Raw genomic sequence first — 22,336 nt, 5'->3', positions numbered from 1 at the left:
CTGCATCTAAGCAACTATGTGCCCAGCGTAGCAATCAGAAAAGAACGTGACTAATGTACCCATCCTGGTAGCAGAGGAAAGAAATAAGAAGTCCAGGCTGGCTCACGACTAGTAAACAGGACAGGCACACTTTGGGAAGCAAATGCTCCAGAGAGCAAGGCCTATAGACCTGGGGCTCCTGTGGGCGCTGGTCTCGCTCATTTCCAGTGAAAGGGAAAGATGGTGTCAATTCAATGGCGGTGGAACGTCAATCAGCCGTGGGGCAGGTGCGCCACCGAGCTACACTAACGTGCTGGCCCACGCAGACTCACTTTTGTCCCTGCTTTTGTCTCGTGTGACTAAGAATGAGTGGCAGTAGCTTGCCAAGGAGCTAACTTCTAACTGTGTATCTCACTCTCTGCAAATTAAACACAGCCAGTGGACGAGGAGGCAGGAGGAAGCAAAGGAAGACAGATGTACCGTAAGTCTGTGTCTTCCTTGGTGCATGACTAAATTCTTCCATGTACCTCTTACTCCACACTGCCTGGACTTCCTCCCAGCTCTTCATCAGTCCAACCATCTGCTTTAGGTAACAAGGTAGAATAGTCCGCAGGACCACCCAGCCTCCTGCAGTCAGCAGTCTTGGTGCTGTCCACGGGCGGACACGATGAAGGCTGAGACCACAGCCGAACACGTTCTTGTTAATGACCATGCTGATTACACCTTCTGTCTCAGAAGAGTTGGAACAAGGCGCTTGTTAGCTCATTTCACCAACTCTAGATTTGACTTTGAACTCATTTGAGGTTTATTCTTCTTAATTATCTCTGGAACAGAGCTCTCGTAGTCAGATTTGGTGAAGCAAGCAGGAAAGTAGCAGAGGAAAATCTACTCAGGAGAAGCTCTTGTTTCAAAACATCACTGCAGTCGTTTAAGCAGAAATAATGAGTGGCTCGTTTCGAATAGTCTGTGCTGCACGAGGCAGGCTGTCAAGCCTCCCTCCTGACAACACTCTGTTAACTAGTTTGTGTTATGCTACATAAACAAATCCTTCAAGGGCCCTAGCCCCAAATGTTGCTGGTTTCTTCTGAGAGATTAGGCAAGCACCTGAGGTTGGGGACTGCCAGCAACGTGAACGGGCACACTAAGCCTGTCCATGTGCTTTCTGCAGCTGGGGGCTCTGCTGTACCCCTGGGAGTGGCAAGCCTGCTGTTCCCCAGCTTTGAGCCATGCACCGAGGTTCCAGATAGATGGTCAGACAGAATCAGCAGGCTACAGACAGACAGGGTGCAGAGAGTCCCAGATCGCGGATTAGATTACCGTCTGGTTTAACAACGGCACAAAATGCACAGCCACTGTTCTTCACTGAGCTGTTAATTTTAGCGGTTTCCTGAAGGTCATGCCTCACAACTGCAGCTCTGTTTGGGGACTAGGGTAGGCTTGCTGCTCTGGGCCTGGCTCAGCCCAGTGAGCACTTTGAAGCAGGTGGGTTGGTTTGAATTAATCAACTACAATTACTAGGAATCTCTCTCTCTCTCTCTCTCTCTCTCTCTCTCTTTCTCTCTCTGTCTCTCTCATTAAATTTTTTACCGACTACAAACAGTGCACCAGGGACATCCTAAGCATACAAAGCCCGTGGCTTCTTAGGCAGAACTCCCAGAAATATGTTTTCTGTTTTTATTATTTATTTATTTTTATTAAATCCAGGGCTTCCCACATGCTAGGCCAGCACTTGAACACTGAACTAGGCAGATCCCCCAGTCCCGGAAGTGGTCTTCTCACTGGAGACTCACTCTTTCCTCCTCTGGATAGGCTCAGCTGGGAAATCCCCCTCTTCTGCATTCATTCACTGTCTGCAAAAGACCCATTTCTAAAGCCCTCACACAGACCAGTGTGCACAAGTATTGGCGTCTCTGCCAATCCTAAAGGAAGACAGTCTCCTTCACTGAAGGGGAGGTGCTAGCCTGTTTACTACTGAGATCTGCTACATTTTCTGGGCATTGCTAACCTTCATAGCTGGCTCCCAGGCATCAGATCCTCCTCCATGAGACATCATTTTTCTCATGAATGTACTTGAGTTTCTTCTATATGAACATTATTAGCCTATAGTCACATATATTGTAGTTTTTATTACCTTTATGGTTTCTGGCTTTCCTGTGGAGGCTAAAATGATTTCCCCCACACGCACAAGACTGGGTATATTAACTTACATTTTCTTTTACTAGTTACATGGATTTTGTTTTTTTTTCCCCCATGGCCTTCCACATATTTGGAATTTATTTAAATATCCGTGAAAGGCTAGTGGTGGTGGTACTTTAATCCTAGCACTCAGGAGGCAGAGGCAGGTGGATCTCTGAGTTCAAGGCCAGCCTGGTCTACAGAACCCAGGACAGCCACGACTGTTACACAGAGAAACTCTGTCTTGAAACAAACAAATAACAAACAAATACCCAAACACCACCACCACCACCACCTTTCAGGAAGCATCTATTCAGACGACAACTCACAGAAGTGGGAGGCTTCACCTCGTGCACTCGTTGCCACACAGATTTGCCTGTTTCTGTTTGTGATCGTCTCCGAATTGCCAGAGTGAGCACGCTGTCGTTACTAAGCATATGTTTGCTTCATTTTACTTACTGCACTTTCCAAAGTGTTTCTTACCAAGAACATATTTAATTTTGCATCTAGTTTTCTAAGAGCTGTTACTAAGTATGTAACTGTTTAATTTTATTTATACTATGTTCCTGCATCTGGTAAGTATAGGAACTGTGAGATATTAGGATGCGCTCCCCAAAGATTCCTGCCTTCCTTCCCCTGTCAATGCCGCTGTTAGGTATGTGTGTCCCCAACAAGATTCTGGGAAAGATCATGCTCTGCGTAGCCAGGAACCCCTTTTTTTCTGGCTAGAAAGTGAGACCAAACATGTGCCAGGTTCCTATGAGTGAGACACTTCATGGGGACAGAGCTGACTTCAGCTGAATCTCAGCCACAGCCACTAGTGAGCTTGTGACCACCGTTCACAAACGCCAAGTCTAGGAAGTTGTTAGACACCAAGATCACCAGGAAAACATCCGTTTTCCTCATTCTTTACAGCTCATAGCTAGTTGAGCACATGCATTTCTCTAGGTCCCTAAGGACGTCCTGGAAGGTTCCAAGAACACTCACTGGGCTTGTGACAGCCAGCACCGTGGGTATGTATCAATTTGGGGAGCCACGTCTCCCATCTAAGAGCACAAGATGCTACATTCACTCGCTCTTTCTATGCCTCACCCAGCCTCATGTTGGCTTCTCTTTTGAACACAGTCTTTCTTATAAGTCTGCTCCTAGGCACTTCACATTTTTATTCTAATACTGACCAGAACAGTTTTCTCACTATTTTTTAATACTCTGATATGCAGAGAAGTGACTGATTTTTTCTGTTTATTTTTAAAAAGTCATCTTGACAAATTTGAATACATTTTTAGCTACTTGGATTTACAGCAAAATCCATACAAGAGGTGACCATAGCCTGTGAGGAGGAAGCCCCGCCCATTGTCAACAGGTGAATCTTTGAATGCAGTCACAGACCGAGGAAACAGAAACCAGAAAGGAACTGGTAAAACACTTCCTGCTCAAGGTGTGTCCCAAGAACAGAAGGACCTGTCCCAAACTGGTGGAATCAGAGGCAGTAACTTTGCTAATGCATGGTCAATGCTTATGCTGGATCATGTATACATACAACCAGTCTCAAGAGTACAAAGTAACGTTTACATTTATCTAGTCATCCATATGTAACATTTCACATGCCATGTTAAGATGAAAAACTTATTTATGCCTGCCTATTAGGACTAATTAAAAGCAAAACTAAATGTTAGGATCTCTAAGGCTAATGGAGTTGCTTCTGGTTTTCCTTGTTCAGCCCGCTGATCAGCAGTTACAGGTAGAATGCTTTCCAGCCTCTGGTGGGAGGCAAAAGCACACACCACTTCTCTCTCGACTCTCTAAATTACCAGGTGCAAATTCAGCAGATGTCCACCAAGGGTCAGGTTCATGAATCAAGGTCCAAGGCAAGCAAGGTCGGGAGCGTCTTATGCAGGATTGTAAGCGGGAGGGCACCAGCGGCCAGGGTCAGATCGGCCCTCACCTGGTTTTAAAAGGCACAAGCAAATCTCTGTCGTGGGTGTGCACTGAACTCAGTCAGTCTGGGACTGTCAAGGAGGTGCCCAGTAGGAGAAGGACACTGGGCCGGTTGAGCTTCATGCTGAGGTGACAGGAGAAGCAAGGTGGGGAGGGTGTGCCCATTTCAAGCGAGACCCAGACAGAGGTACACATGTGGTCTATGGGAAAGCCCTGCAGTGTGCACAGGATCAAGGACCAACAACCACCTAAGGACAGTTGGCAAAAAGAGCCGGCAATTTTCAGAGGAGCAATTAGCGGATGGATACATAAAAACATGCCTATCACCTAGTGATCAAGGAAACTTAAACAGCTAGGATATAGTGTCTGAGACAGGTGAATATAGAGAAGGACCCCCTTCACTGGTTTGGTCCAGCAACCTGAATGGGCATATGGATGAACGGACCCCAGATCATCTATCTGACCTCTGAGGAGCAGCCTGTGGAGCTGCCACATGGCCCAGTCACAGCAGCAACATGCCACACGATCAAATCCCTCAAGGTCATCTGTGGACAAGAACAATCACCCCAGAGTCAGTTACAACCGTGAAGAGTCGGGGAAGGGCAGCCACGAGGGAACACTTAACGTCGTATCCCCCCCGATGCTGTGCAGATAGACGCGGGGTGTGCAGAGGGGGCTCTGGCCATGGTGCTGCGAGCCCAGCTGGCTGCCAGGCTGGTGGTGGGCTACCATTCTGGCAGGAAAGGGAAGTTATGAGGAGGGTGGCTAACAAAAACCCATCAGCCTGGTTGTTCCTCTCAGTTAAATCTCTTTCTGTTCCGGGAAGGCTCTGCATTTTACAACTGTCCATAAAAACAAATGCTCATCTACAATAGTGATAATAATAATAATAATACCTACTCTGAGAGTCTGCGTGTTCTCTAGGCTACAGGGAGACTAGTGAACGGAGATGGGTTAGGTACCAGGACCTGAGGTTTAGCTGCTTCCTCCAAGCTCTGTATATACTAGGTTTGTAACAGATGCTCCCATGGAGGTGGCAGGCTTATTTTTCAAGATGTCCAAGCCATGTTCAAGTGAGAAAACGCTGACTCCCAGGTTAAATGCTTTCTAGAGTGTGCTTCTGGAAGCACAGGCTTCCCCTAGCAGACAGGGAACCCAGAGGACACAGGTTCACCTGGGTCTTTGCTGTAGAGTCCCACTCCAAACCACAGCAGGGTTTTCCACAGTGCCTCACGGGGAATGGTTTTGGTTAAATGACCTAATATGGCCATGGCTAACGGTGAATTTTGACAGTGTCCCCTTTATGCGACACCCCAACACTTCAGGCTTAGCTGATGTCAAAATCTTAATTCCAACTTCTCAAATACGTTCTCCAAATTGGGTGGCTGGCGCCTGATGAATTTATACTTGGGTGCACTGAGTTCCCTTAAAAATACAGCCTATCTGTCAAAATAATCCAGTCCTATTTCAGGGAATGCTGGGAGGCAATGAAATCACACACACTAGGAAAAAACATCTTCCATTTCCTCTCAGTTCCAAGGAGTCCTTGGCATGGCAGCTGTGCTCACTGGCCAATGTAGAGGACAGTGGGGCAAAATACCCTCTGCATTTTGAGCTGGGTAACAAAAATGGGGCGTTGGGGCAGAACAGCTGCTCTTTGTGAGTTGAGCACATCACCAGTGGAGGCAGAGGTTGTCCTGAACTGCCATCCTCGTCTAGATTTGCCGTGTCTGCAGACCAACCACCTTCACCGTGTCTGCAGACCAACAACCTTCACCATGTCTGCAGACCAACAACCTTCACCGTGTCTGCAGACCAACAACCTTCACCGTGTCTGCAGACCAACAACCTTCACCGTGTCTGCAGACCAACAACCTTCACCATGTCTGCAGACCAACCACCTTTACTGTGTCTGCAGACCAACAACCTTCACCGTGTCTGCAGACCAACCACCTTTATTGTGTCTGCAGACCAACAACCTTCACCGTGTCTGCAGACCAACAACCTTCACCGTGTCTGCAGACCAACAACCTTCACCGTGTCTGCAGACCAACCACCTTTATTGTGTCTGCAGACCAACAACCTTCACCGTGTCTGCAGACCAACAACCTTCACCGTGTCTGCAGACCAACAACCTTCACTGTGTCTGCAGACCAACAACCTTCACCGTGTCTGCAGACCAACAACCTTCACCATGTCTGCAGACCAACCACCTTTACTGTGTCTGCAGACCAACAACCTTTGCTTGTTATCAGAACCTTTTGGAGCTGGATGGGGTGCAGTGGGGTTGCCCACTTCAAAGGGCTGGGGCTCCCGTACCACACAAAGTCCCTCTGACGTGCTACTCCTGCCCTTTGAGGTATGTTTGTATCCTTGTAGGCAGAAGGATAATGAGTCCCCTAGTTCTCTCACTGAATCTCATCTTTTTGAAGAATCTGCATTTGATGGATGGAGGATTGGAAGTCCTAGAGGAGAAATAAATGTTTAAAGTCCCTCAACAGTCAGAATCGAGATTTAGGGGCTGCTGAAGAGGTGGCTTGGTGGTTAAGAGCATTTGCTGCTCTTCTAGAAGACCTCAGTTCAGTTCCTAGCATCCACACCAGGCAGGTCATAACTGTCTGCAACTGCAGCTCCAGGGGACCCAACACCTCTGGCTTCCACATACAGTCTCAGTCTCTCTTGGTCTCTCTCTTGGTCTCTCTCTCTCTCTCTCTCACACACACACTTGAAATTAATAATAATAATAATAAAAATAAAGAATAGGCGATTAGTGTAAGGATTTAACCAGTGTCCAGTTTGACTCTCTGATGACAGATGAAAGACCTTGGGCAGATAACAAAGGGAGGAGTTTGCTCTTGCAGCTTCTCTCCTAGGCTCTTAGATACATCTTTAACATTTTTTTTTCAAACTAAGGCAAAAATCCAAAACACAAATCTTTTGTGTAGGAAGCCTAGAAAAACAAATGCCCTAACTTTATCTTTAGCCAGTGTCCAGCAAACTGACCAGACCCTGCTATTCCCACACCTCTGGAAGGGCCCACAGGGCCTCCTATGGAAACGAGCGGCAATCTTGGCCATGGGCTCCCACCCCAACTCTGAGCAGTGGGGTTGACCATGACAGAGAAGGGGGCTGCCCTGAACAGGGCACAATGCCACACACCATGCCCACTTCATAGTGCCAGTAACTTAAAGAACAATCCACAGTTTTTCCAGAAGAGAAGTGCAAACAGACCTGCTCAGATCCCTGACTGCGGCTCTACATTTTGCTGACTCACTTTGTAACACCCTTGCTGGTTTACTGACAGGTAGATTTGCAAACGGGCAGGAAAGCCAATCAAACATGCTACTGGCTGGACAGGGGACTTGGAGTCTAGAGCTAACTGGCTTGACCACACAGTGGTTCTGTAGTACCCCGACCTCAGGCAAGGCCAAGTCCCTACCCTCTAACCTCCCAGGCTCCGTGGTTCTGAATGTGACAGGACCTGGTGACATTCCCTAGGGCAGGTGCCCAAGCAGAGGTGCAGGGCCGTAGTCTGTCACTGTCAGTGATGATAAGTCTCCTGGGCAGGTTATGCCTTTTCTCTCAGCAAAGAGCAATTAGGCTTCCTTTTCTTAGGTTCACAGCTACCTGCGTAAGACAATCCCCACCTGTGCCCTGCTCACTACTGCACTGCAGACATCTTGCTACCCCACTCGAGACATCCAGCTGCCTGACTCTAGCCACACTCAAAGCCATCTGTCCTACATTCTTCTGCTTTTGTTGACTGGAAAGGATGGTCTTAGAGCCTCTTGGGGAATGTGGAAAAAAAATAAAACATGCTGCTGGCCATGCTGGGACAATGGGAGGAGCCTTGATGTTGAGACTCCAGAGTATAGCTCTGTGTCACATGTAACAGGGCCACTTTCATGCCAATGTGGATGGGAAGGCCAGCACTGAAGCTTCCCTGACCACTCCCTGGAGATGAGCCTCCTCCAGCCTCCAACCTCATATCCCTTGAAACCAGTCGGAGGTTCCCCAGACATGATCCCCAGGCAGGGACACAAAGGCACAGTATGTCTGAGCCAGTGCTAGGAGGGCAGTTTGTCACCTGGCAAGGCTCTTGTGGCGTCCCCGTGAATGGAGAACCTCCAGTTAGAAACACCAGGGTGGGCATGGGCCGAAAACCAGAGCTCAGGTGATGGGGATATTTGTGTGTACTGGATGGACTCTGGCATGGCTGGAGGTTGGTCGGACGTAGCTCCAGATGTGCCTGTGAGGGTGTCTAGATAAAATGGTGCAAAACAGATGTTCCTCCACTGTAACTGGCCTTCCCCCGTCATATGAATGACATAGAAGGCCTCCCTCCCGGGTGACAGAGAGTCCTAAGCAACTGTGGGGCCAGGACCTCATCTGCTCTAAGCCTTGCCTAGGCCCTCTGGGTCTCCTGCAGAAGCTGCAGATCTAGGACAGCTCAGCCTCAATCCAGAGACTGTCTGCATTGAGTCCTCACGTGGAACCCTATGCGCACAGACATCCTTTCTCTTGGGAACTCTAACTGGCCCAAAGACCGCTAAGCCCTCAGCCTGCCAGAAGGTGGCAGGGCTTTGTGTTTGCTGGAGCAGCAGACACTTTTGTCACCTGCTTTCCAGGCTACGGAGAAACAACCCCAGTGAATTCGAAGCTGAGATCCCAGGCATGAAATCCATAGCTCATTACACCAGCTTTAATTTAATCATGTGACCAAAAGGAAATACTGGCTGGCACAGTCACACAGCACAACGCCAAAGGAAATGATGGATTTTTGAAAAGCACCCGGCACCCCATGGGCCTTCTACAGCGACAGGCTGTTCTCAGGCAGGCTGGCAAGGACAGCCCGTCCCCGCTGTGTGCCAAGGCCCAGGCAGGCGCTCAGCTCTGTCTCCAGGCAACACAGCAGCCACCGCCACATAGAAGGAACTTCGCAGCTCTCCGTTGGCATAAAATTGTCTCTGCACCATCTCTCCACACATTTGAATCGCTCAAAAGAGAAACTGCAATGTACCATACTGGCCCAAAGCCTGCCCCTGTGCGTTTCCTACCAATAAGAGCAGCTTCAACCCCAGAGAAGAGTACACTTCCACGGTTAGCTCTGGACCCTGTGCGTACAATTCTCAGATGTCATCTACTTCCAAACGATTCCATAGTAATGGAGGACAGTCACCGTCAGGGCCTGGGTTGGCTATAAGTTCTTTTAGCACTACTGTCCTGGGGATCCCTAAGGGCTCCGATATTATGTAGCTATCTCCTCCCAACTGAAACATTCTCTCCTAGAGTGGGGAGGCAGGCTAATAAGATTCAGGAAGTAGCTTACTTACAAGGCCCAAGAAGCTCCTGAAATTTACAGGACTCACTAAATTCCTTCCCAAAGTTATGTAAGATTGGTGATTGCTTGAGAGAGGAGATTCTCTGATTGGTCAAGCTACCTATAAATTTTCCCCTTATTTTTATTTTATGCATATGGGTGTTTTGCTTGCGCCACACATGCATACAGTGTCTTCAGAGGCCAGAACGTGTCTGATCTCCTGGGATGGGCATTACAGATGGTTGTGATCTGTCAGGTGAGTGTTGGGAATTGGAGCTCAGATCCCCTGGAAGAGCAGCTAAGTGCTCTTACCTGCTGAATCATCTTCCCAACTCCCAAGGCTGTCCATAATCGAGGCAGGGAGCCCCAGGGATGCAGCTTTCCTCAGTCCTCACCCACGCTGTTTTTTGTGACACTCTTCTTACACTCAGTATAATATCCTCACTTGGTGACTGGTGACAGAACTTTTGTTGTTGTGGAGAGCTCTGGAGATGGGTAGGTAAAAGCCACACACCAGTGAACGCGTGTAGCACCACTGCTGTGTGCTAGAATGTGCAAGACGGCAAGTTTTATGTGTGCTTTACTAAAAACAAAGCAGCTGACGGGATAGAAGACTTCTTCCTGGGACATGGTCATGCCATTGCCAATTATGTAGCACCTCATGCATGCAGAGGACAGACATCTCCTAAGTGCTCCACCCTGAGCCCTTACCTCTGATCATTGCACACTAGAGACCCCAGAGGGCCATTCTGTGCAGCTTCCAGATCAAGCTCTCCTAAGGTGTAGCACAGGACAAGGTGTAGGGGGAGTTAGGGATTCCCACTGCCTAACCCACACAGTCTGAGAGAGCTCTGTCTACCCAGAACCCTCTCACAGGTAGACCTTACACAACGGGCCACAACTACTTTCCACAGGAACTAATGCCTCAGTAGCAAACCTGAAAGCGCTGGCAAGTAAATGAGATTCATGCTCATATTGTCCCAGTATGCTGAGCATCCAGGCCCAAGCCACAGGCTAAAGAACTTATTCTGATCACATGGAAGCCATGGTTTTACCACGAGGGTGATTGGCAACTATTTGGATATGCTGAGCAGAGAGCAATTTTCCAGACGAGCTATTGACATTTCATAGCTTCCCTACATCCCAGGCGGAGGAGAAAAGGAATTTGCCAAGCTTGTTCCAACCGGACCACTGGAAACTGTCTGATGTCCATTTTGTCACTAACATGCCAGAGAGCAGATGTCAAAACATCCTAGGGTCTCTAAGACAGATTCAGGAGAAGCATCTTTTTACAGCCATCTATTGCCAACAGCTTTCCAAGGAGACTGTAGAGGCCACACTGTAGCAATGTGGACATGCCTCGGCAAGCCACCTCTCTCCAAAGGTCACCACTTTTTAATTGTAACTTGTTGAAGACTATTATTTTGACAACATAAAGATGTGTTATATTTGTTTATGCTGTGGACGATTACTTTAACTGTGTAAAGGTGTGTTACTTTTGTTTACGCTGCACTTATTTAACGATGTAAGAATGTGTGCTTAATTATGTAAAAATGGGTTGCATTTGCTTCACCTTGCCTGCCTAAGGCACCTGATTGGTTTAATAAAAAGTCAAATGGTCAGTAGTGAGGCAGGGGAAAGGATAGGCAGGGCTGCAAGTGGGAGAGAATAAATAGGAGGAGAAATCTAGACTCAAAAAGAGAAGGAAGAAGAACAAGAGGGAGAAGGAGGAGGAGAGAATGAGAGAGATGCCCAGGGCAAAAAGTCAGGCAGCCTCCAGTCAGTAGACATGAGAAGCAGTGAAGGTAAGAAATACAGAAGGAAAAAGAAGAAACCCTGAGGCAAAATGTAGGCAAAGAGAAACAGGTTAATTTGAGTTAAAAGAGCTAGCCAGAAACATGCCTAAGCCAGGCTGAGCATTCAAAACTAAGTCTCCATGTCATGACTTGGGAGCTGGTCAGTGCCCCCCCCCCACAAAGCCTGGCACAGAAACTGAATTAGGAAGATGATGTTTGGAAGTGCACAGTGGTGGAGGACAGGGAGGTGAGCAGTATTTCTAGAGGACCCGGGGCTTGGGTCCCCAGATCTGTCATCACTCACTGAGGCACTAAGATATGGAATTACTACCACGTAAAATCCAACACTTTGAATACCCCCCACCCCCACCTCCACTGTGTAAGCAGGCGAACGCATTACCCCTGAGCCAAACTTCATGCCTCAAGTATCATCTTAGAAGCGGAACCACAAACTCACGACTACTTAACATGACCGGAGATGTTCAGGCTTGGGACAACCAATAATGAAGGAAGCCAAACCAGTTTTCTTAAGTTTACCTTTAAGTTTAATTTGCAGTCAGGGCTGCCATGCTCTTGGTCAGTTTGGTTTCTTAGAATGAGTTATCCCATTAGGTGGACACTGGGCATGGCTAGGGACACTACAGGACTCCAAGGAGTAGCCCAAGAGCCCTGTGCAATGGAGGGCGTGTCTGCTCAGGGGACAGAAAGGTGTCTACGGAAGGCCTGGAAGGACTTGGAGTAGCACTCAGCTAAGTTTGAATGTAGAATGCCCTCTTCTTCTGCAGGAATCCCAACACCCCCAACACAGACCCTAATCTGCTACATAATGTCTTTCCCCCGTTCTTTCCAGAACTTTCCACCATGATCAATGAGTATAAAGGCTGTTAAGGTGGTTTGTTTTGTATCTCCTCTGGCCTGTCATGAGAACTGGCTGACCACAGACAACAGACCAGTTCACATGCTGGGACTCTAGGATTGGTGGACAAGACAGAGAGCAGAGGGCAGGAAACAGATCACTCAAAAGGATCAGAATCTCATTTCTCCATAAAGGGCCTCTAACCCTGGGATATCCAAAATCGACCCGTACTAGCCTCCATTCCAGTGGTTCTCAATGTGTCGGTTGCGACCCCTTTGGGGGAATCGAACGACCCTTTCACAGGAGTGACATATCAGACTCATAACAGTAGCAAAAGTACAGCTATGAAATAAAAATAAAATAGGGTTCCCCAACATGAGGAATTGTATTAAAGGGTCACAGCACTAGGAGGGTTGAGAACCACTGTTGTAGATCCTTAAGATACGGTATTTTTTAGGTCTACTTTGTCTAGACTTTGTAGGTATTACCTGCTGAGTTATTGGAGATGCAGAAAGGGGTCCCAGGATAAAAGCTGTGGGTCCATGTTCTGAAACTTAATGCAGTTTGGGGCCTCATCGGACCCTCACTCCTGACCTGGCATGTGGTGGAGCCAGCCAGGGCAGGGGGCATAGTGGACAACCATAACTAGAAATTGGCATGCACCCTCTAAATCGCTACACCCCACCAGATGTGGCCTTTTGTCCATTCCTCCATGATTCTGGCTCCCCCTCTGTCCCACCCTTTCCCTGAAGCCCATGCCCACACTTACTCGTTCCTCTTCTGCTCGGATATCAGGCATGGTGCTTAGACACAAGCCGACGGCTGTGACCGCCACAAAGGCCACGGAGACATATGCGAAGAGCTTGCCTGCCAGCCCGGAGTGCGGGTTCTCCACCACGTCGCGCAGGCGCCGTCGGCCTCGCTCCAGCCGCCCGGTGTCCAGGGCACGCACCGGGCTCCCCGGGGGCCCGCGGCTGGGTGGCCCGGAGCTCGCCTCGGCGGCCTCTTCCTCGCGGCGGCGCAGGCGACGCAGGCAGCAGCGCTCCAGCCGCGCCTCGTCGATGCCCCAGTAGGCCAGCTCGTCGCGGAAGGCCAGGGCGCACGGGCCCCGCAGCAGCCGCAGCTTGCCTGCGCGCAGCAGCGCCACGATGGCGCGGAAAGCGCACGGGCTGCGGTCGAAGAAGAACTCGTCGCGGCTCACGTCGTAGTCGTCACACACGCGCAGCAGCTCGTCGTGGCCGCGGCAGGCTCGCAGGCGCTCGAGGCGTGCCAGGGGACAGCGGGCCAGCGCGGCCCAGGCCAGCCGCACCCGGCAACCCCCGACGTTGATAATGACGTGTCGCGCTCGGGCTGCTCGACTGCCTCGACCTCCCCGGCCTGTGCTGCCAGGCTCTGGGCTGGGGACCTCCGGGTGCCCCGGGAGCCGGGCCATGGCCCCATATGCCGGCTGCGGTCAGGAGAATGAGCCTGTAAGAGGGATCCGAGTGTTAGAACTGCGGGCAGAGAAGCCGGCCTTGCCAAGGATCCAGGTTTCTGGGACCAGGAGCCCCTCCCTATCCCAGGTCCACCTCTGGCTTGCAAGCTCCACCTTAACCAGACTTGGGATTCCCTCAAACTCTCCATAAGACTCCTTACCTTACTTCATCTCCTAGAGGGCAGGAACATAAAAAACTTCCCAAGCAAGAAGGGGTTCGTAGATGGAAAGGGTTTAAGAAACCCTAGATTCTTAACAGAGTTTGTGCTATGTATTTGGTAGCATACGTCTATCAAAACCCACGTCTGGTCTGCCCTGAGCTGATCAGTATTTAAAAAGCGAGCATCTACCCCGCCCTTCAACAAAGGAGGAAAATAGAGGTAGGGTGGGGCTTGCCATAAATTAGAAACAGACTTCTGAAATTCCAACAAATGCGCCGCTTGTACACTGCTCTGGACCGGATTTAAAGGAACCAATTATAAAAAAGACATTTAAAGCCAAATGAGAAACACTGAGCACAACGTAGGAACGAAAAGAAAATGTAAATATATGATAATTGTGTAGGAGAAACCGGGGCAGTTTTTCTTAGAGGTCCTGCCTGCTTATTCACAGGGGACCGGGGCGGGGAGTAGGGGGGGGGGTCCCGGGACACTGGTGGTCGTAGAGGAAGCTGTCTATATCTTACAGTCGTTTGCATCGCAACAGGCCTTGCTAGGCTTTGTGCAGCTTTGACATCGCAGTGATGGCAGTGGTCTGCTCTGCTTGGAACAAAGCTTCCAGGTAATTTTGCAGCACAGCTGGGGTTGAGAAACACCAATCAATCAAGGAGGATGGAAACCCACGGCGCTTGATTTTTCTGCCAGCCTTGATTTCTAAGTCAAAGGAACTGTTTGGTACCCATAGAAATTTCTTCAGATGGTCTTTGAGCCTTCTAGGTTTCTATGCCAACTGTTTGGCATACACAGTTTTTTTTCTTTCCTGCACTGGGCTCACTTTTCCTAGAGGATGCTATATAAAAAGGTGGTGGTGGGTAACGTTACTAACATCCAAGATTTGGACTGCAGGGAGGGGCCTGTCCTCCGTCCCAGAGGACCCCCCACCCCTCCAGTGTACTGTTCACAGCTGGAAAGGAGAGGTCAGAGGTCCAGCAGAGGCTCGTAGAGCTGTGGCAACAGCAGCAGGAGTAAGGCTGACAGGCAAGTTGGTTCAGGTTGGAGCAACCTGCCATTGAGGACACTCTGGATATCTGTTGGGGGACCGCCCCTCCCCACTGTTCTCACGGTGACAGCCAGACAAATGATAATTGTCAGCGCACATACGAGGAAAGAATTTTCTTAGCCCCAACCTTAGTACCCTATGTGACAAGTACATTGTACAATAAAGCACTCCAAAAATCCAGCCTTCAGGTAATGAAAAACAGGTAAAAACTTCTAGAGCCAACTTTTGTGCAGCTTTGGGACCAACCCAAACTATCAGTGACCATGAGGACCTTCAGAGAAAGTGACTGAATCTTGATAACAATGACCTTTTGCAGCAACTGGACTTACCCTGTGTCTATACTACTCCAGTTTAGGGAACTCACCCTACATCCACCACTGACCTCAGCACGGGGTTCTCACCCCACATCCACCCCATCTCAGCACAGGGGTCTCATCCCACATCCACCCCTGATCTCAGCATGGGGGACTCACCCCACATCTACCCCTGATCTCAGAGTGGGGGGCTCACCCCAAATCTACCCTCTGATCTCAGATGCAGGGGTCTTATCCCACCTCCACCCCTGATCTCAGCATGGGGGACTCACCCCACATCCACCCCTGATCTCAGCACAGGGGACTCACCCCACATCCACCCCTGATCTCAGCACAGGGGACTCACCCCACATCCACCCCTGATCTCAGCACAGGGATCTCACCCCACATCTACCCTCTGATCTCAGAACGGGGAACTCACCCCACATTCACCCTCTGATCTCAGTGCGGAGTACTCATCTTGTCAATGCCGTGTCTAGTTCAGAGAACTCACTTTGTCCATCCCATGCTCCCAGCTCAACAGTGTCCTTGAAGAAACACAGTCTGTACCACCAACACCAGCGCCGGTACTGGTCCCCATTCCCTGAAGCTCCTTCCAAGTTCCAGGAAGACCGACCCAAAGGCTATGCCGTTATCTCCCACACCAGAAACCTGCCTGGTGCCAATACAGCTAGCTTAAGACTGTCTGTCAAAGCCATTCATTGGCGGATATTTTAGCTGTTACTGCCTGAGGCAATGGATTGCAATTGAAACAAGCAAGAGCTTTTGAGGACAGGCTGGACATGAGGTGCCTGGGGAACAAGGAATTGGAAAATGCTTTGGGATTCAGGATGCCACACATACGCTTGTGTGTTTACTCAGTAAATATCAGAGAAGCCTCCGGTGCTTTCCAGGGCCAACCTTTAGGCACGGAAACAGGTGAACAGGGGAGTTCTACAGGCTGCCTGACTGCTGGCAAGGTCCCAGCTCACACAGCCCATCTGCCCAGACTGGGTTTGCTTTGTCTGTGAACAGAGACATTATGGCAAGGTAAGACAAGGCAAGGCATACAGACGGTACAAAATCGATGCTTTAAGTAAACTGTGGGCTGTGCAAACAAACACCGGTGACTGTGACAAATCGCTGAGTGGGGACCTGATTTCCAGAGCTGCCACTTACACTGTTCAACGTGTCCAGTTTCCAACAGCAGCAACTCAAAGAAAATGGAGACTGAAGAAGAATGGCCGCCACGCAGGAAAAGGACAGCTAAAAGGAGCTGCCCCTAAGGAAACTGGTACAGCAGCAGCTTCACCAGATAAGATTAAATAAACTAAATATGTTCAAGAGATACCCTGGGGTAATGATGCAAGCCTGTAATCCCAGCATGTGGGAAACTGATTGTGAGCCAGGAGCTTGAGGCTGGCCTTGGCTACAAAGTAAGTTTTGGGTCCTCTTGGGCTACAGTGTGGGATCTTGTCTCAAAACCAAAAACCAACAGACAAAAAAAGTTAAAGGAAGCTATGCCCTGAAACCTAAAGAAATTTATGAGAATGACCATCCAAGCAGTACCAATAAGGAGACAGAAATTATAAAAAAGAAGCAAGAGAATTCTGGAGCTGGAGTACAATAAATAAGATCACAAGTTGTAGAACCGAGCAGCCTCAGATAGCGTCAAAGGGTGTGGGATATTCCTGCACTGGGTGAAGATATATTGCTGTGGTTGGTTTAAAAAAAGAGCTGAGGGGTCAACAGCTAGTATAGGGCGGAACTTCCGGGCAGAGAGAGAGGAAGTAGGAGATGAATGAAGGTGAGCAAGACGCCATTGCCATCTAGATGCAGAACTAGTAGGACTCGCAAAATGGGATAATGTAGATTAATAAAAATACGGGTTAATTTAAGTTATAAGAGTCATAATCAATAATAAGCCTCTGTGTTATTTGTGAGCTGGTGGCCCAAAGAAAGTCCCATTACATCATAGGATGAAAACAAGTTCCACGAGAGCGCCCCCTTAAGGCGAAGAGGGGGAACTGAAGAATGGGAAGCAGGGTTGCCTACAGGAAGCCAAGACATCCCAAAAGGTGGGGAAAGAGGGAAAAGGCGAAGAGAATGCTTGGGAAAACAACTCTTAAAAAACAAAATCCCCAAATCTGAGAGTCAGCGTTCTTATAGGATGCAGCCTCTGAGAAAAGGCCCAGCACCCATGTGCATACAGGCAATACTAAGTGGACATGCTGGGTTTAAACACACACACACACAAATAAAATTGGGAAGGGAGAATAGTGGTTATTGGGATAGAGGAGGAGTTGGAGGGGAGGGAATGGGAGATGGACTTGAACAAGACACAGTATATGTTTATGAAATTCTCATAACTATAAAAATATCCCCACATTTGAAGAAAACCATTTTTCTGTGCCTCAAGAAACTCCAAGCCGGATAAATCCAGAGACTTATAATGGTATAGCTCACATTAACTATCTAAAGACAGTGTACAAGAGTGTTTGGAAAGCAGTGAGAGAGGCTGCTTGTTATTTATCCAAGGGATCTTCTAACGGGCAAACTGTCAGCGGTCCAGCAGATGCCCTGAGGCCAGGAGATGGAGGAGTGGCCCGCATCACACAGAGAGATGCCACTTTGTTTAGTTATAGTCAAATAAGGCGAGCTGTGGAAGTAGCTCAGAGGACAAGCCATGCTGTGGAAGTCACAAAGTACCGTTCACGCATTGTAAAAACACTGGTCCACATACTTTCCAGCAATTAAAACAGTAAGAGTAACTCTATGTGATTTTATTTCCACTGGGAAGCGCTCAAAGTAAGGAGGTCCAGGTGAAGTCCAGTACCGTGCGTGTGCATTTGCACATGAGATCGAGGACCTGAGTTCAGTCTCCAGCACGCATGTAAAAAGCTAGCGGTACAGTGATGAGTGCTTCCAACCCCAGGTCTGAGAAGGCAGAGACAGGTTGGTCTTTGGGGTTCCCTGGAGCCAGCCTAGATGAACCGGTGAGCCCCAGGTCCCAGTAAGAGATCCCATCTCAAAAAACAAGGTAGGCAGCTCCTGAAGAATGACACCTGAGGTTGACCTCTGGCCTCCACACGTATGTACACATATGTGCACATGCACGAAAACACATACAGTTACACACCAAACAGATGGTAAAAAGAAACATTGGGGAAGATGTGGAAACACTAGAATCTCCCATGTGGTGGGGAAACCACACAGCACGGCCCACCACAAACAGTTGGCGCTGTCCCCAAGATCAGACAGCGTCACCTCACCACATGACTCAGCGACTGCCTCCTACATCAGTACCCGGGAGAAATGAATACATATACCCAGATGAAAAGGTGTATATACGTGCTTGTAGAAGCTGGCACCTCCATACACCGACATGGTACTGAGACAAAAGCTATGAAGTACTCCGATCACACGGACAAAACTTGAACGTGTTGTGCCACCACATGTCAAAGGCTGTATAGCATGAACCCACTGATATGAAATGGGTAAGGTCATTCACAGACACAGAAGTTAACAGCTGCCCAGTGGGGGGAGGGGTAACGAGCACAAGAATTCTGTAGGCTCAGATTCCTGCTGGTGTGATGACAGTGGTCCAAAAGCGAGATGATTCTACGACATCTTTAATGTGGATTTGAAAACCCACCAAGTTGCATACTTTAAAATGGTTGAAATAGTAAGTACAATGCTTTGTGATTTCACCTCAGTCGGAAAAGTTGCTGAGTGAGCAGGTCCAGGTAAAATCCAGCACCGTACCCTGGACTGACAGTATTTAGGCTCAGAAAATGACTGTCCTCGGTTGTCAGGACTAAGGCCTGCCATCAAGGTAGCGGTTTGTTTACTCGGCACTGCCCAGGGAAGCACAAACCTCTCACTCAGACAACACAGGATCTGAACGTACACCGGTCCCAGTGGGTCTGCCATGTGTGGTTCTGTGACTCCACTGGGCCCAGGTGTGAGTCACCTGACCCGTTACAGAAAAAGTGACAGGTGGAGGGGAGGGGGCAGAGAGGAGGCTGACCGAGTGTGATTCCTACACCGTGACGTTTCATCTTGGTTGTCAGCGTGACAGGACTCAGAATTATACAGGCGTCACCCCTGTGTCTGTGTGGGAGTTTCCAGAGAGGCGGGAACACCCACCCTGTATGTGAGCAGCACCATTCCATGGCCGGCATCGCAAACTGCATACAAGGAGAATGCCAAACACAGACCCAGCATTCATCTCTCTCTGCTTCCTGACTGTGCACGTCCAATGTGGTGGTTTGGATGAGATTGACCTCCACAGGCTCACTGATTTGCATACTTGGTCACCAGGGAGTAGCGCTACTTCAAAGGATTATTGTGGGATATTTGATCACACTGTGAACACTGATTTTGCATTTGTGTTAATTAAATAAAGTCAACCTTGGGGCAGAAGGCTGAGTTAGCAACTGGTTGACAGAAAGTAATCATAGAGAATCTGATAGTATCTGGAAGACGTTAGGGAGATGAACAGGAAGTAGTAGGGAGGAGCTTTAAGTGGTAAGGTTTTGTTCTTTTGGCTGAGCGGAAGGAGCAGAAGGAAGGTCTCTTTTGGAGACATGGGAAAAGAAAGAGGTCAGCTAGTTGCTACTTCACCCCTCTGAGTGAGCAGGTTTCACCCTAGCCTTTGACTCCCAGGTCTTACTGAGAAGCAGAATGATAGAGATTTAATTAAAAGCTATATTTGGCGGCAGAGACACAGCCAGTACCTATGGGAACACAATTCCTGCCAGGTCGCAGTGTAAGCAGCCCGGCCCCTGCCAGAGAAGCAGGTCAGTAACTGTGGAGCTGAAATTGCCGGCTAAAGCAACAGTAGATTAAAGTGCAGCCTTTGTGCCCACGGAAAAACAACAATGTGGCCTTGCTGGAGGAAGTGTGTGTGTCACTGGGGGTGGGTTTTGAGGTTTCAAAAAGCCCATTCCAAGCCCAGAGTCCCTCTCTTCTTGCTGCCTGCAGATCTATTGTAGAGATCCCAGCTACTTCTCTAGCACCACGTCTGCCTGCCCGCTGCCATGCTCCCGGCCAATAACAACAATGGACTAAACCTCTGAACCTGTAAAACAAGCCCTCAATTAAATGCTTCCTTTTCTAAGAGTGGCTGCGGTGATGGTGTCTCTTCACAGCCATAGAGCACCAACTAAGACACCCTGTCACCAGGATTCTAATGTTCCTACCACGACACCTTCCCAGCCACAAGCTGTGCCCTCAAGCTGTGAGCCAAACCAAAGCTTTCTCTTTCAGGTTACATTTTGTCACAGCAAAACAAATAGATAAATAAGTAAGCAATGTGCCCATGCTTGCCGGTAAGTTCCGTGTGCCAGGGAGGAGTTGAGAAGCTGCTTCTGAGCATGAGAAGTGACTTTAGTGTGATTACTGCATGGGGAGGGGAACAGAGGGGAGGGGCTTCCAACCAACAGTCTGTGCTGAGTGTGATGCCCCCTCCAAGAACTCAGTCCTTGGGACACTGGAGACCAACGCAATGGGTTCCTGCCCCCAGGACACAGTCATTCTTATCTCCCTGCGCCAGTTATGAGATGTCAAAGGTCTCATACTGGATGTTTGCCAGAGAGCAGAGCATAGTCAGGGGTCAGGGGCTTCCCAGAGCAGTGGCCCACAACACTGAGGAAGCTGGAAGGTACTGATTTACTTAGCAGCCATGTGCTATGGAGACTTGAAGCGGTGTTCAATCTGGAAACAAACCTTATCAACGAATGGGAAGATGGGCATCGGGGATAGATGGCAACTGTCCTGATTTGTCCAGGAAGGGTAGCTTCTGAACCCAGCATTCTGGCTTGTACGTCGTCCTGCCCCCTGCTGTGTCCTTGCAGACATAATTTGTACTCATTTGCAGATAGGGCTCCCTGAAGGCACCACACCCATGTTCCTATACCCTGTTCATTTGCCTCTGGCATGCGTGCGTCAGTATCTCACCCTCCCCACCAAGTCAAAGACACTAGCTTTTCTGGAATTCAAATTCCTGGAATCAAAGAGCAGCCATGGAGGAACTGCTGAGCTTTTCTGCCACATCCTGTGGGTTTGCAGGGCCCCGTGGAGGCCGTTTATTCTCTCCACCTGCCGAAAGACAGGACTCTGCCTGAGACAGAGGGGAGATGCCTGCCTGCTCCATGGGGACATCACATCTAGAGAGAGGTCCTGCTACTGCCCGCCTTCTGCCCCCACGCTCCCACCCCCATGTCTTCTTCCGCTGTAACAGGATGGCCTGGATCCTTCTGGCACCACAGGCAAGTCCAAGTGTTTGTACGGAAGGATGAGTAATGATGAATATAACCGCGTAATCGCTGAGCAGCTTCTGCTGGCTGAGTTTTCCTCCCGTAGAACATACATCTGAAAACACGAACAGTAATTATATGTTACAAGTGTTTTTAAAGTCAACTTCCTTTTGAATTAAGAAGGCAAAGTTGAAGGCCGTGAAGTTCTTCCCCACCCTTTTTAGGGAACAGGTTCCTCCATCACAGCAGAAACCTGAGAGCGCTGTAGGAAAAAAAAAAAAAAAAAAAGGCAACTCCATCCACTGCCCGGTCAAGGCAAAGGTGAAAAAACGCTGCAAAACCAAACAGTAACCAAAAGGCACTGCGTTGAGGCAAAGTCAAACTCCATCAGGGATGTGGTTGAAATCTAAAAGACAAGTTGCTGGCCGGCCACTCACTGCATGAAGTGAAGAGTTAGTTTTGCCACAGCACTGGCAAAAGGGACATCTATAAGAAAATCTATCCAGAAAGGAGGTTAAGTGATTTCTCTCTCTGGTTCTACGTTTTTTATTATTTATTTATTTATTTTTATGAAGTTGTAAGTCTCAGAGCCCAAGTTGACTGTGTGGAGTTGGAATTCTATCCGTGGGATGCAAAGCTCTTAGGGGACAGAGTGCAGAAGGTTGCTGTGACTGCTGACTTCCCTGAAACAGACAGGGAACCGGAGCATCACTAGAGATTCCTCCACGACACTGCCTCAGGATGCTTGGATAGATCTGGAGTTGAATGTGCTGGTCATGGTGGGCACAGTAGCATTTAGAAGCCAGGAACCAAGAGTGGCCAATAGCCAGGTTGCCACATTCAGCCCTGTGGCTGCTCGAGATGTATGCAGAGAGGGGAATAAAACAGTATAAAACAGTCAGAATAAAACAATATGCATCCTACAAGGAAAACATGGAGTCTCTGCCCTGCTGGAAGCAGGAAAGAGCCTACGCTGAGGCAGTAAAGCCTGCCAGCTCTCTCTGTTTCTGGTGGGACAGCCACGGGC

At 48.9% G+C, this 22,336-nt stretch overlaps 1 protein-coding gene across 4 annotated transcripts in view; it reads right to left on the bottom strand.

The window, feature by feature from the left end:
- Kcng2 (potassium voltage-gated channel modifier subfamily G member 2) overlaps positions 1–22,336 on the bottom strand; it is a 65,481-nt gene that overhangs the window by 9,584 nt on the left and 33,561 nt on the right. For all 4 annotated transcript variants that reach the window (XM_057788323.1, XM_057788321.1, XM_057788324.1 and 1 more), the window contains exon 3: positions 12,834–13,531. In XM_057788323.1, coding sequence (XP_057644306.1) covers positions 12,834–13,496 — 663 coding nt within the window. In that variant the 5' untranslated portion in view covers positions 13,497–13,531. The remainder of the gene's footprint in view (positions 1–12,833; positions 13,532–22,336) is intronic.

Source organism: Chionomys nivalis, chromosome 14 (genome assembly GCF_950005125.1).
Source record: "Chionomys nivalis chromosome 14, mChiNiv1.1, whole genome shotgun sequence".
Classification (NCBI taxonomy): domain Eukaryota; kingdom Metazoa; phylum Chordata; class Mammalia; order Rodentia; family Cricetidae; genus Chionomys; species Chionomys nivalis.
This window is presented reverse-complemented; position numbering and strand designations above follow the sequence as displayed.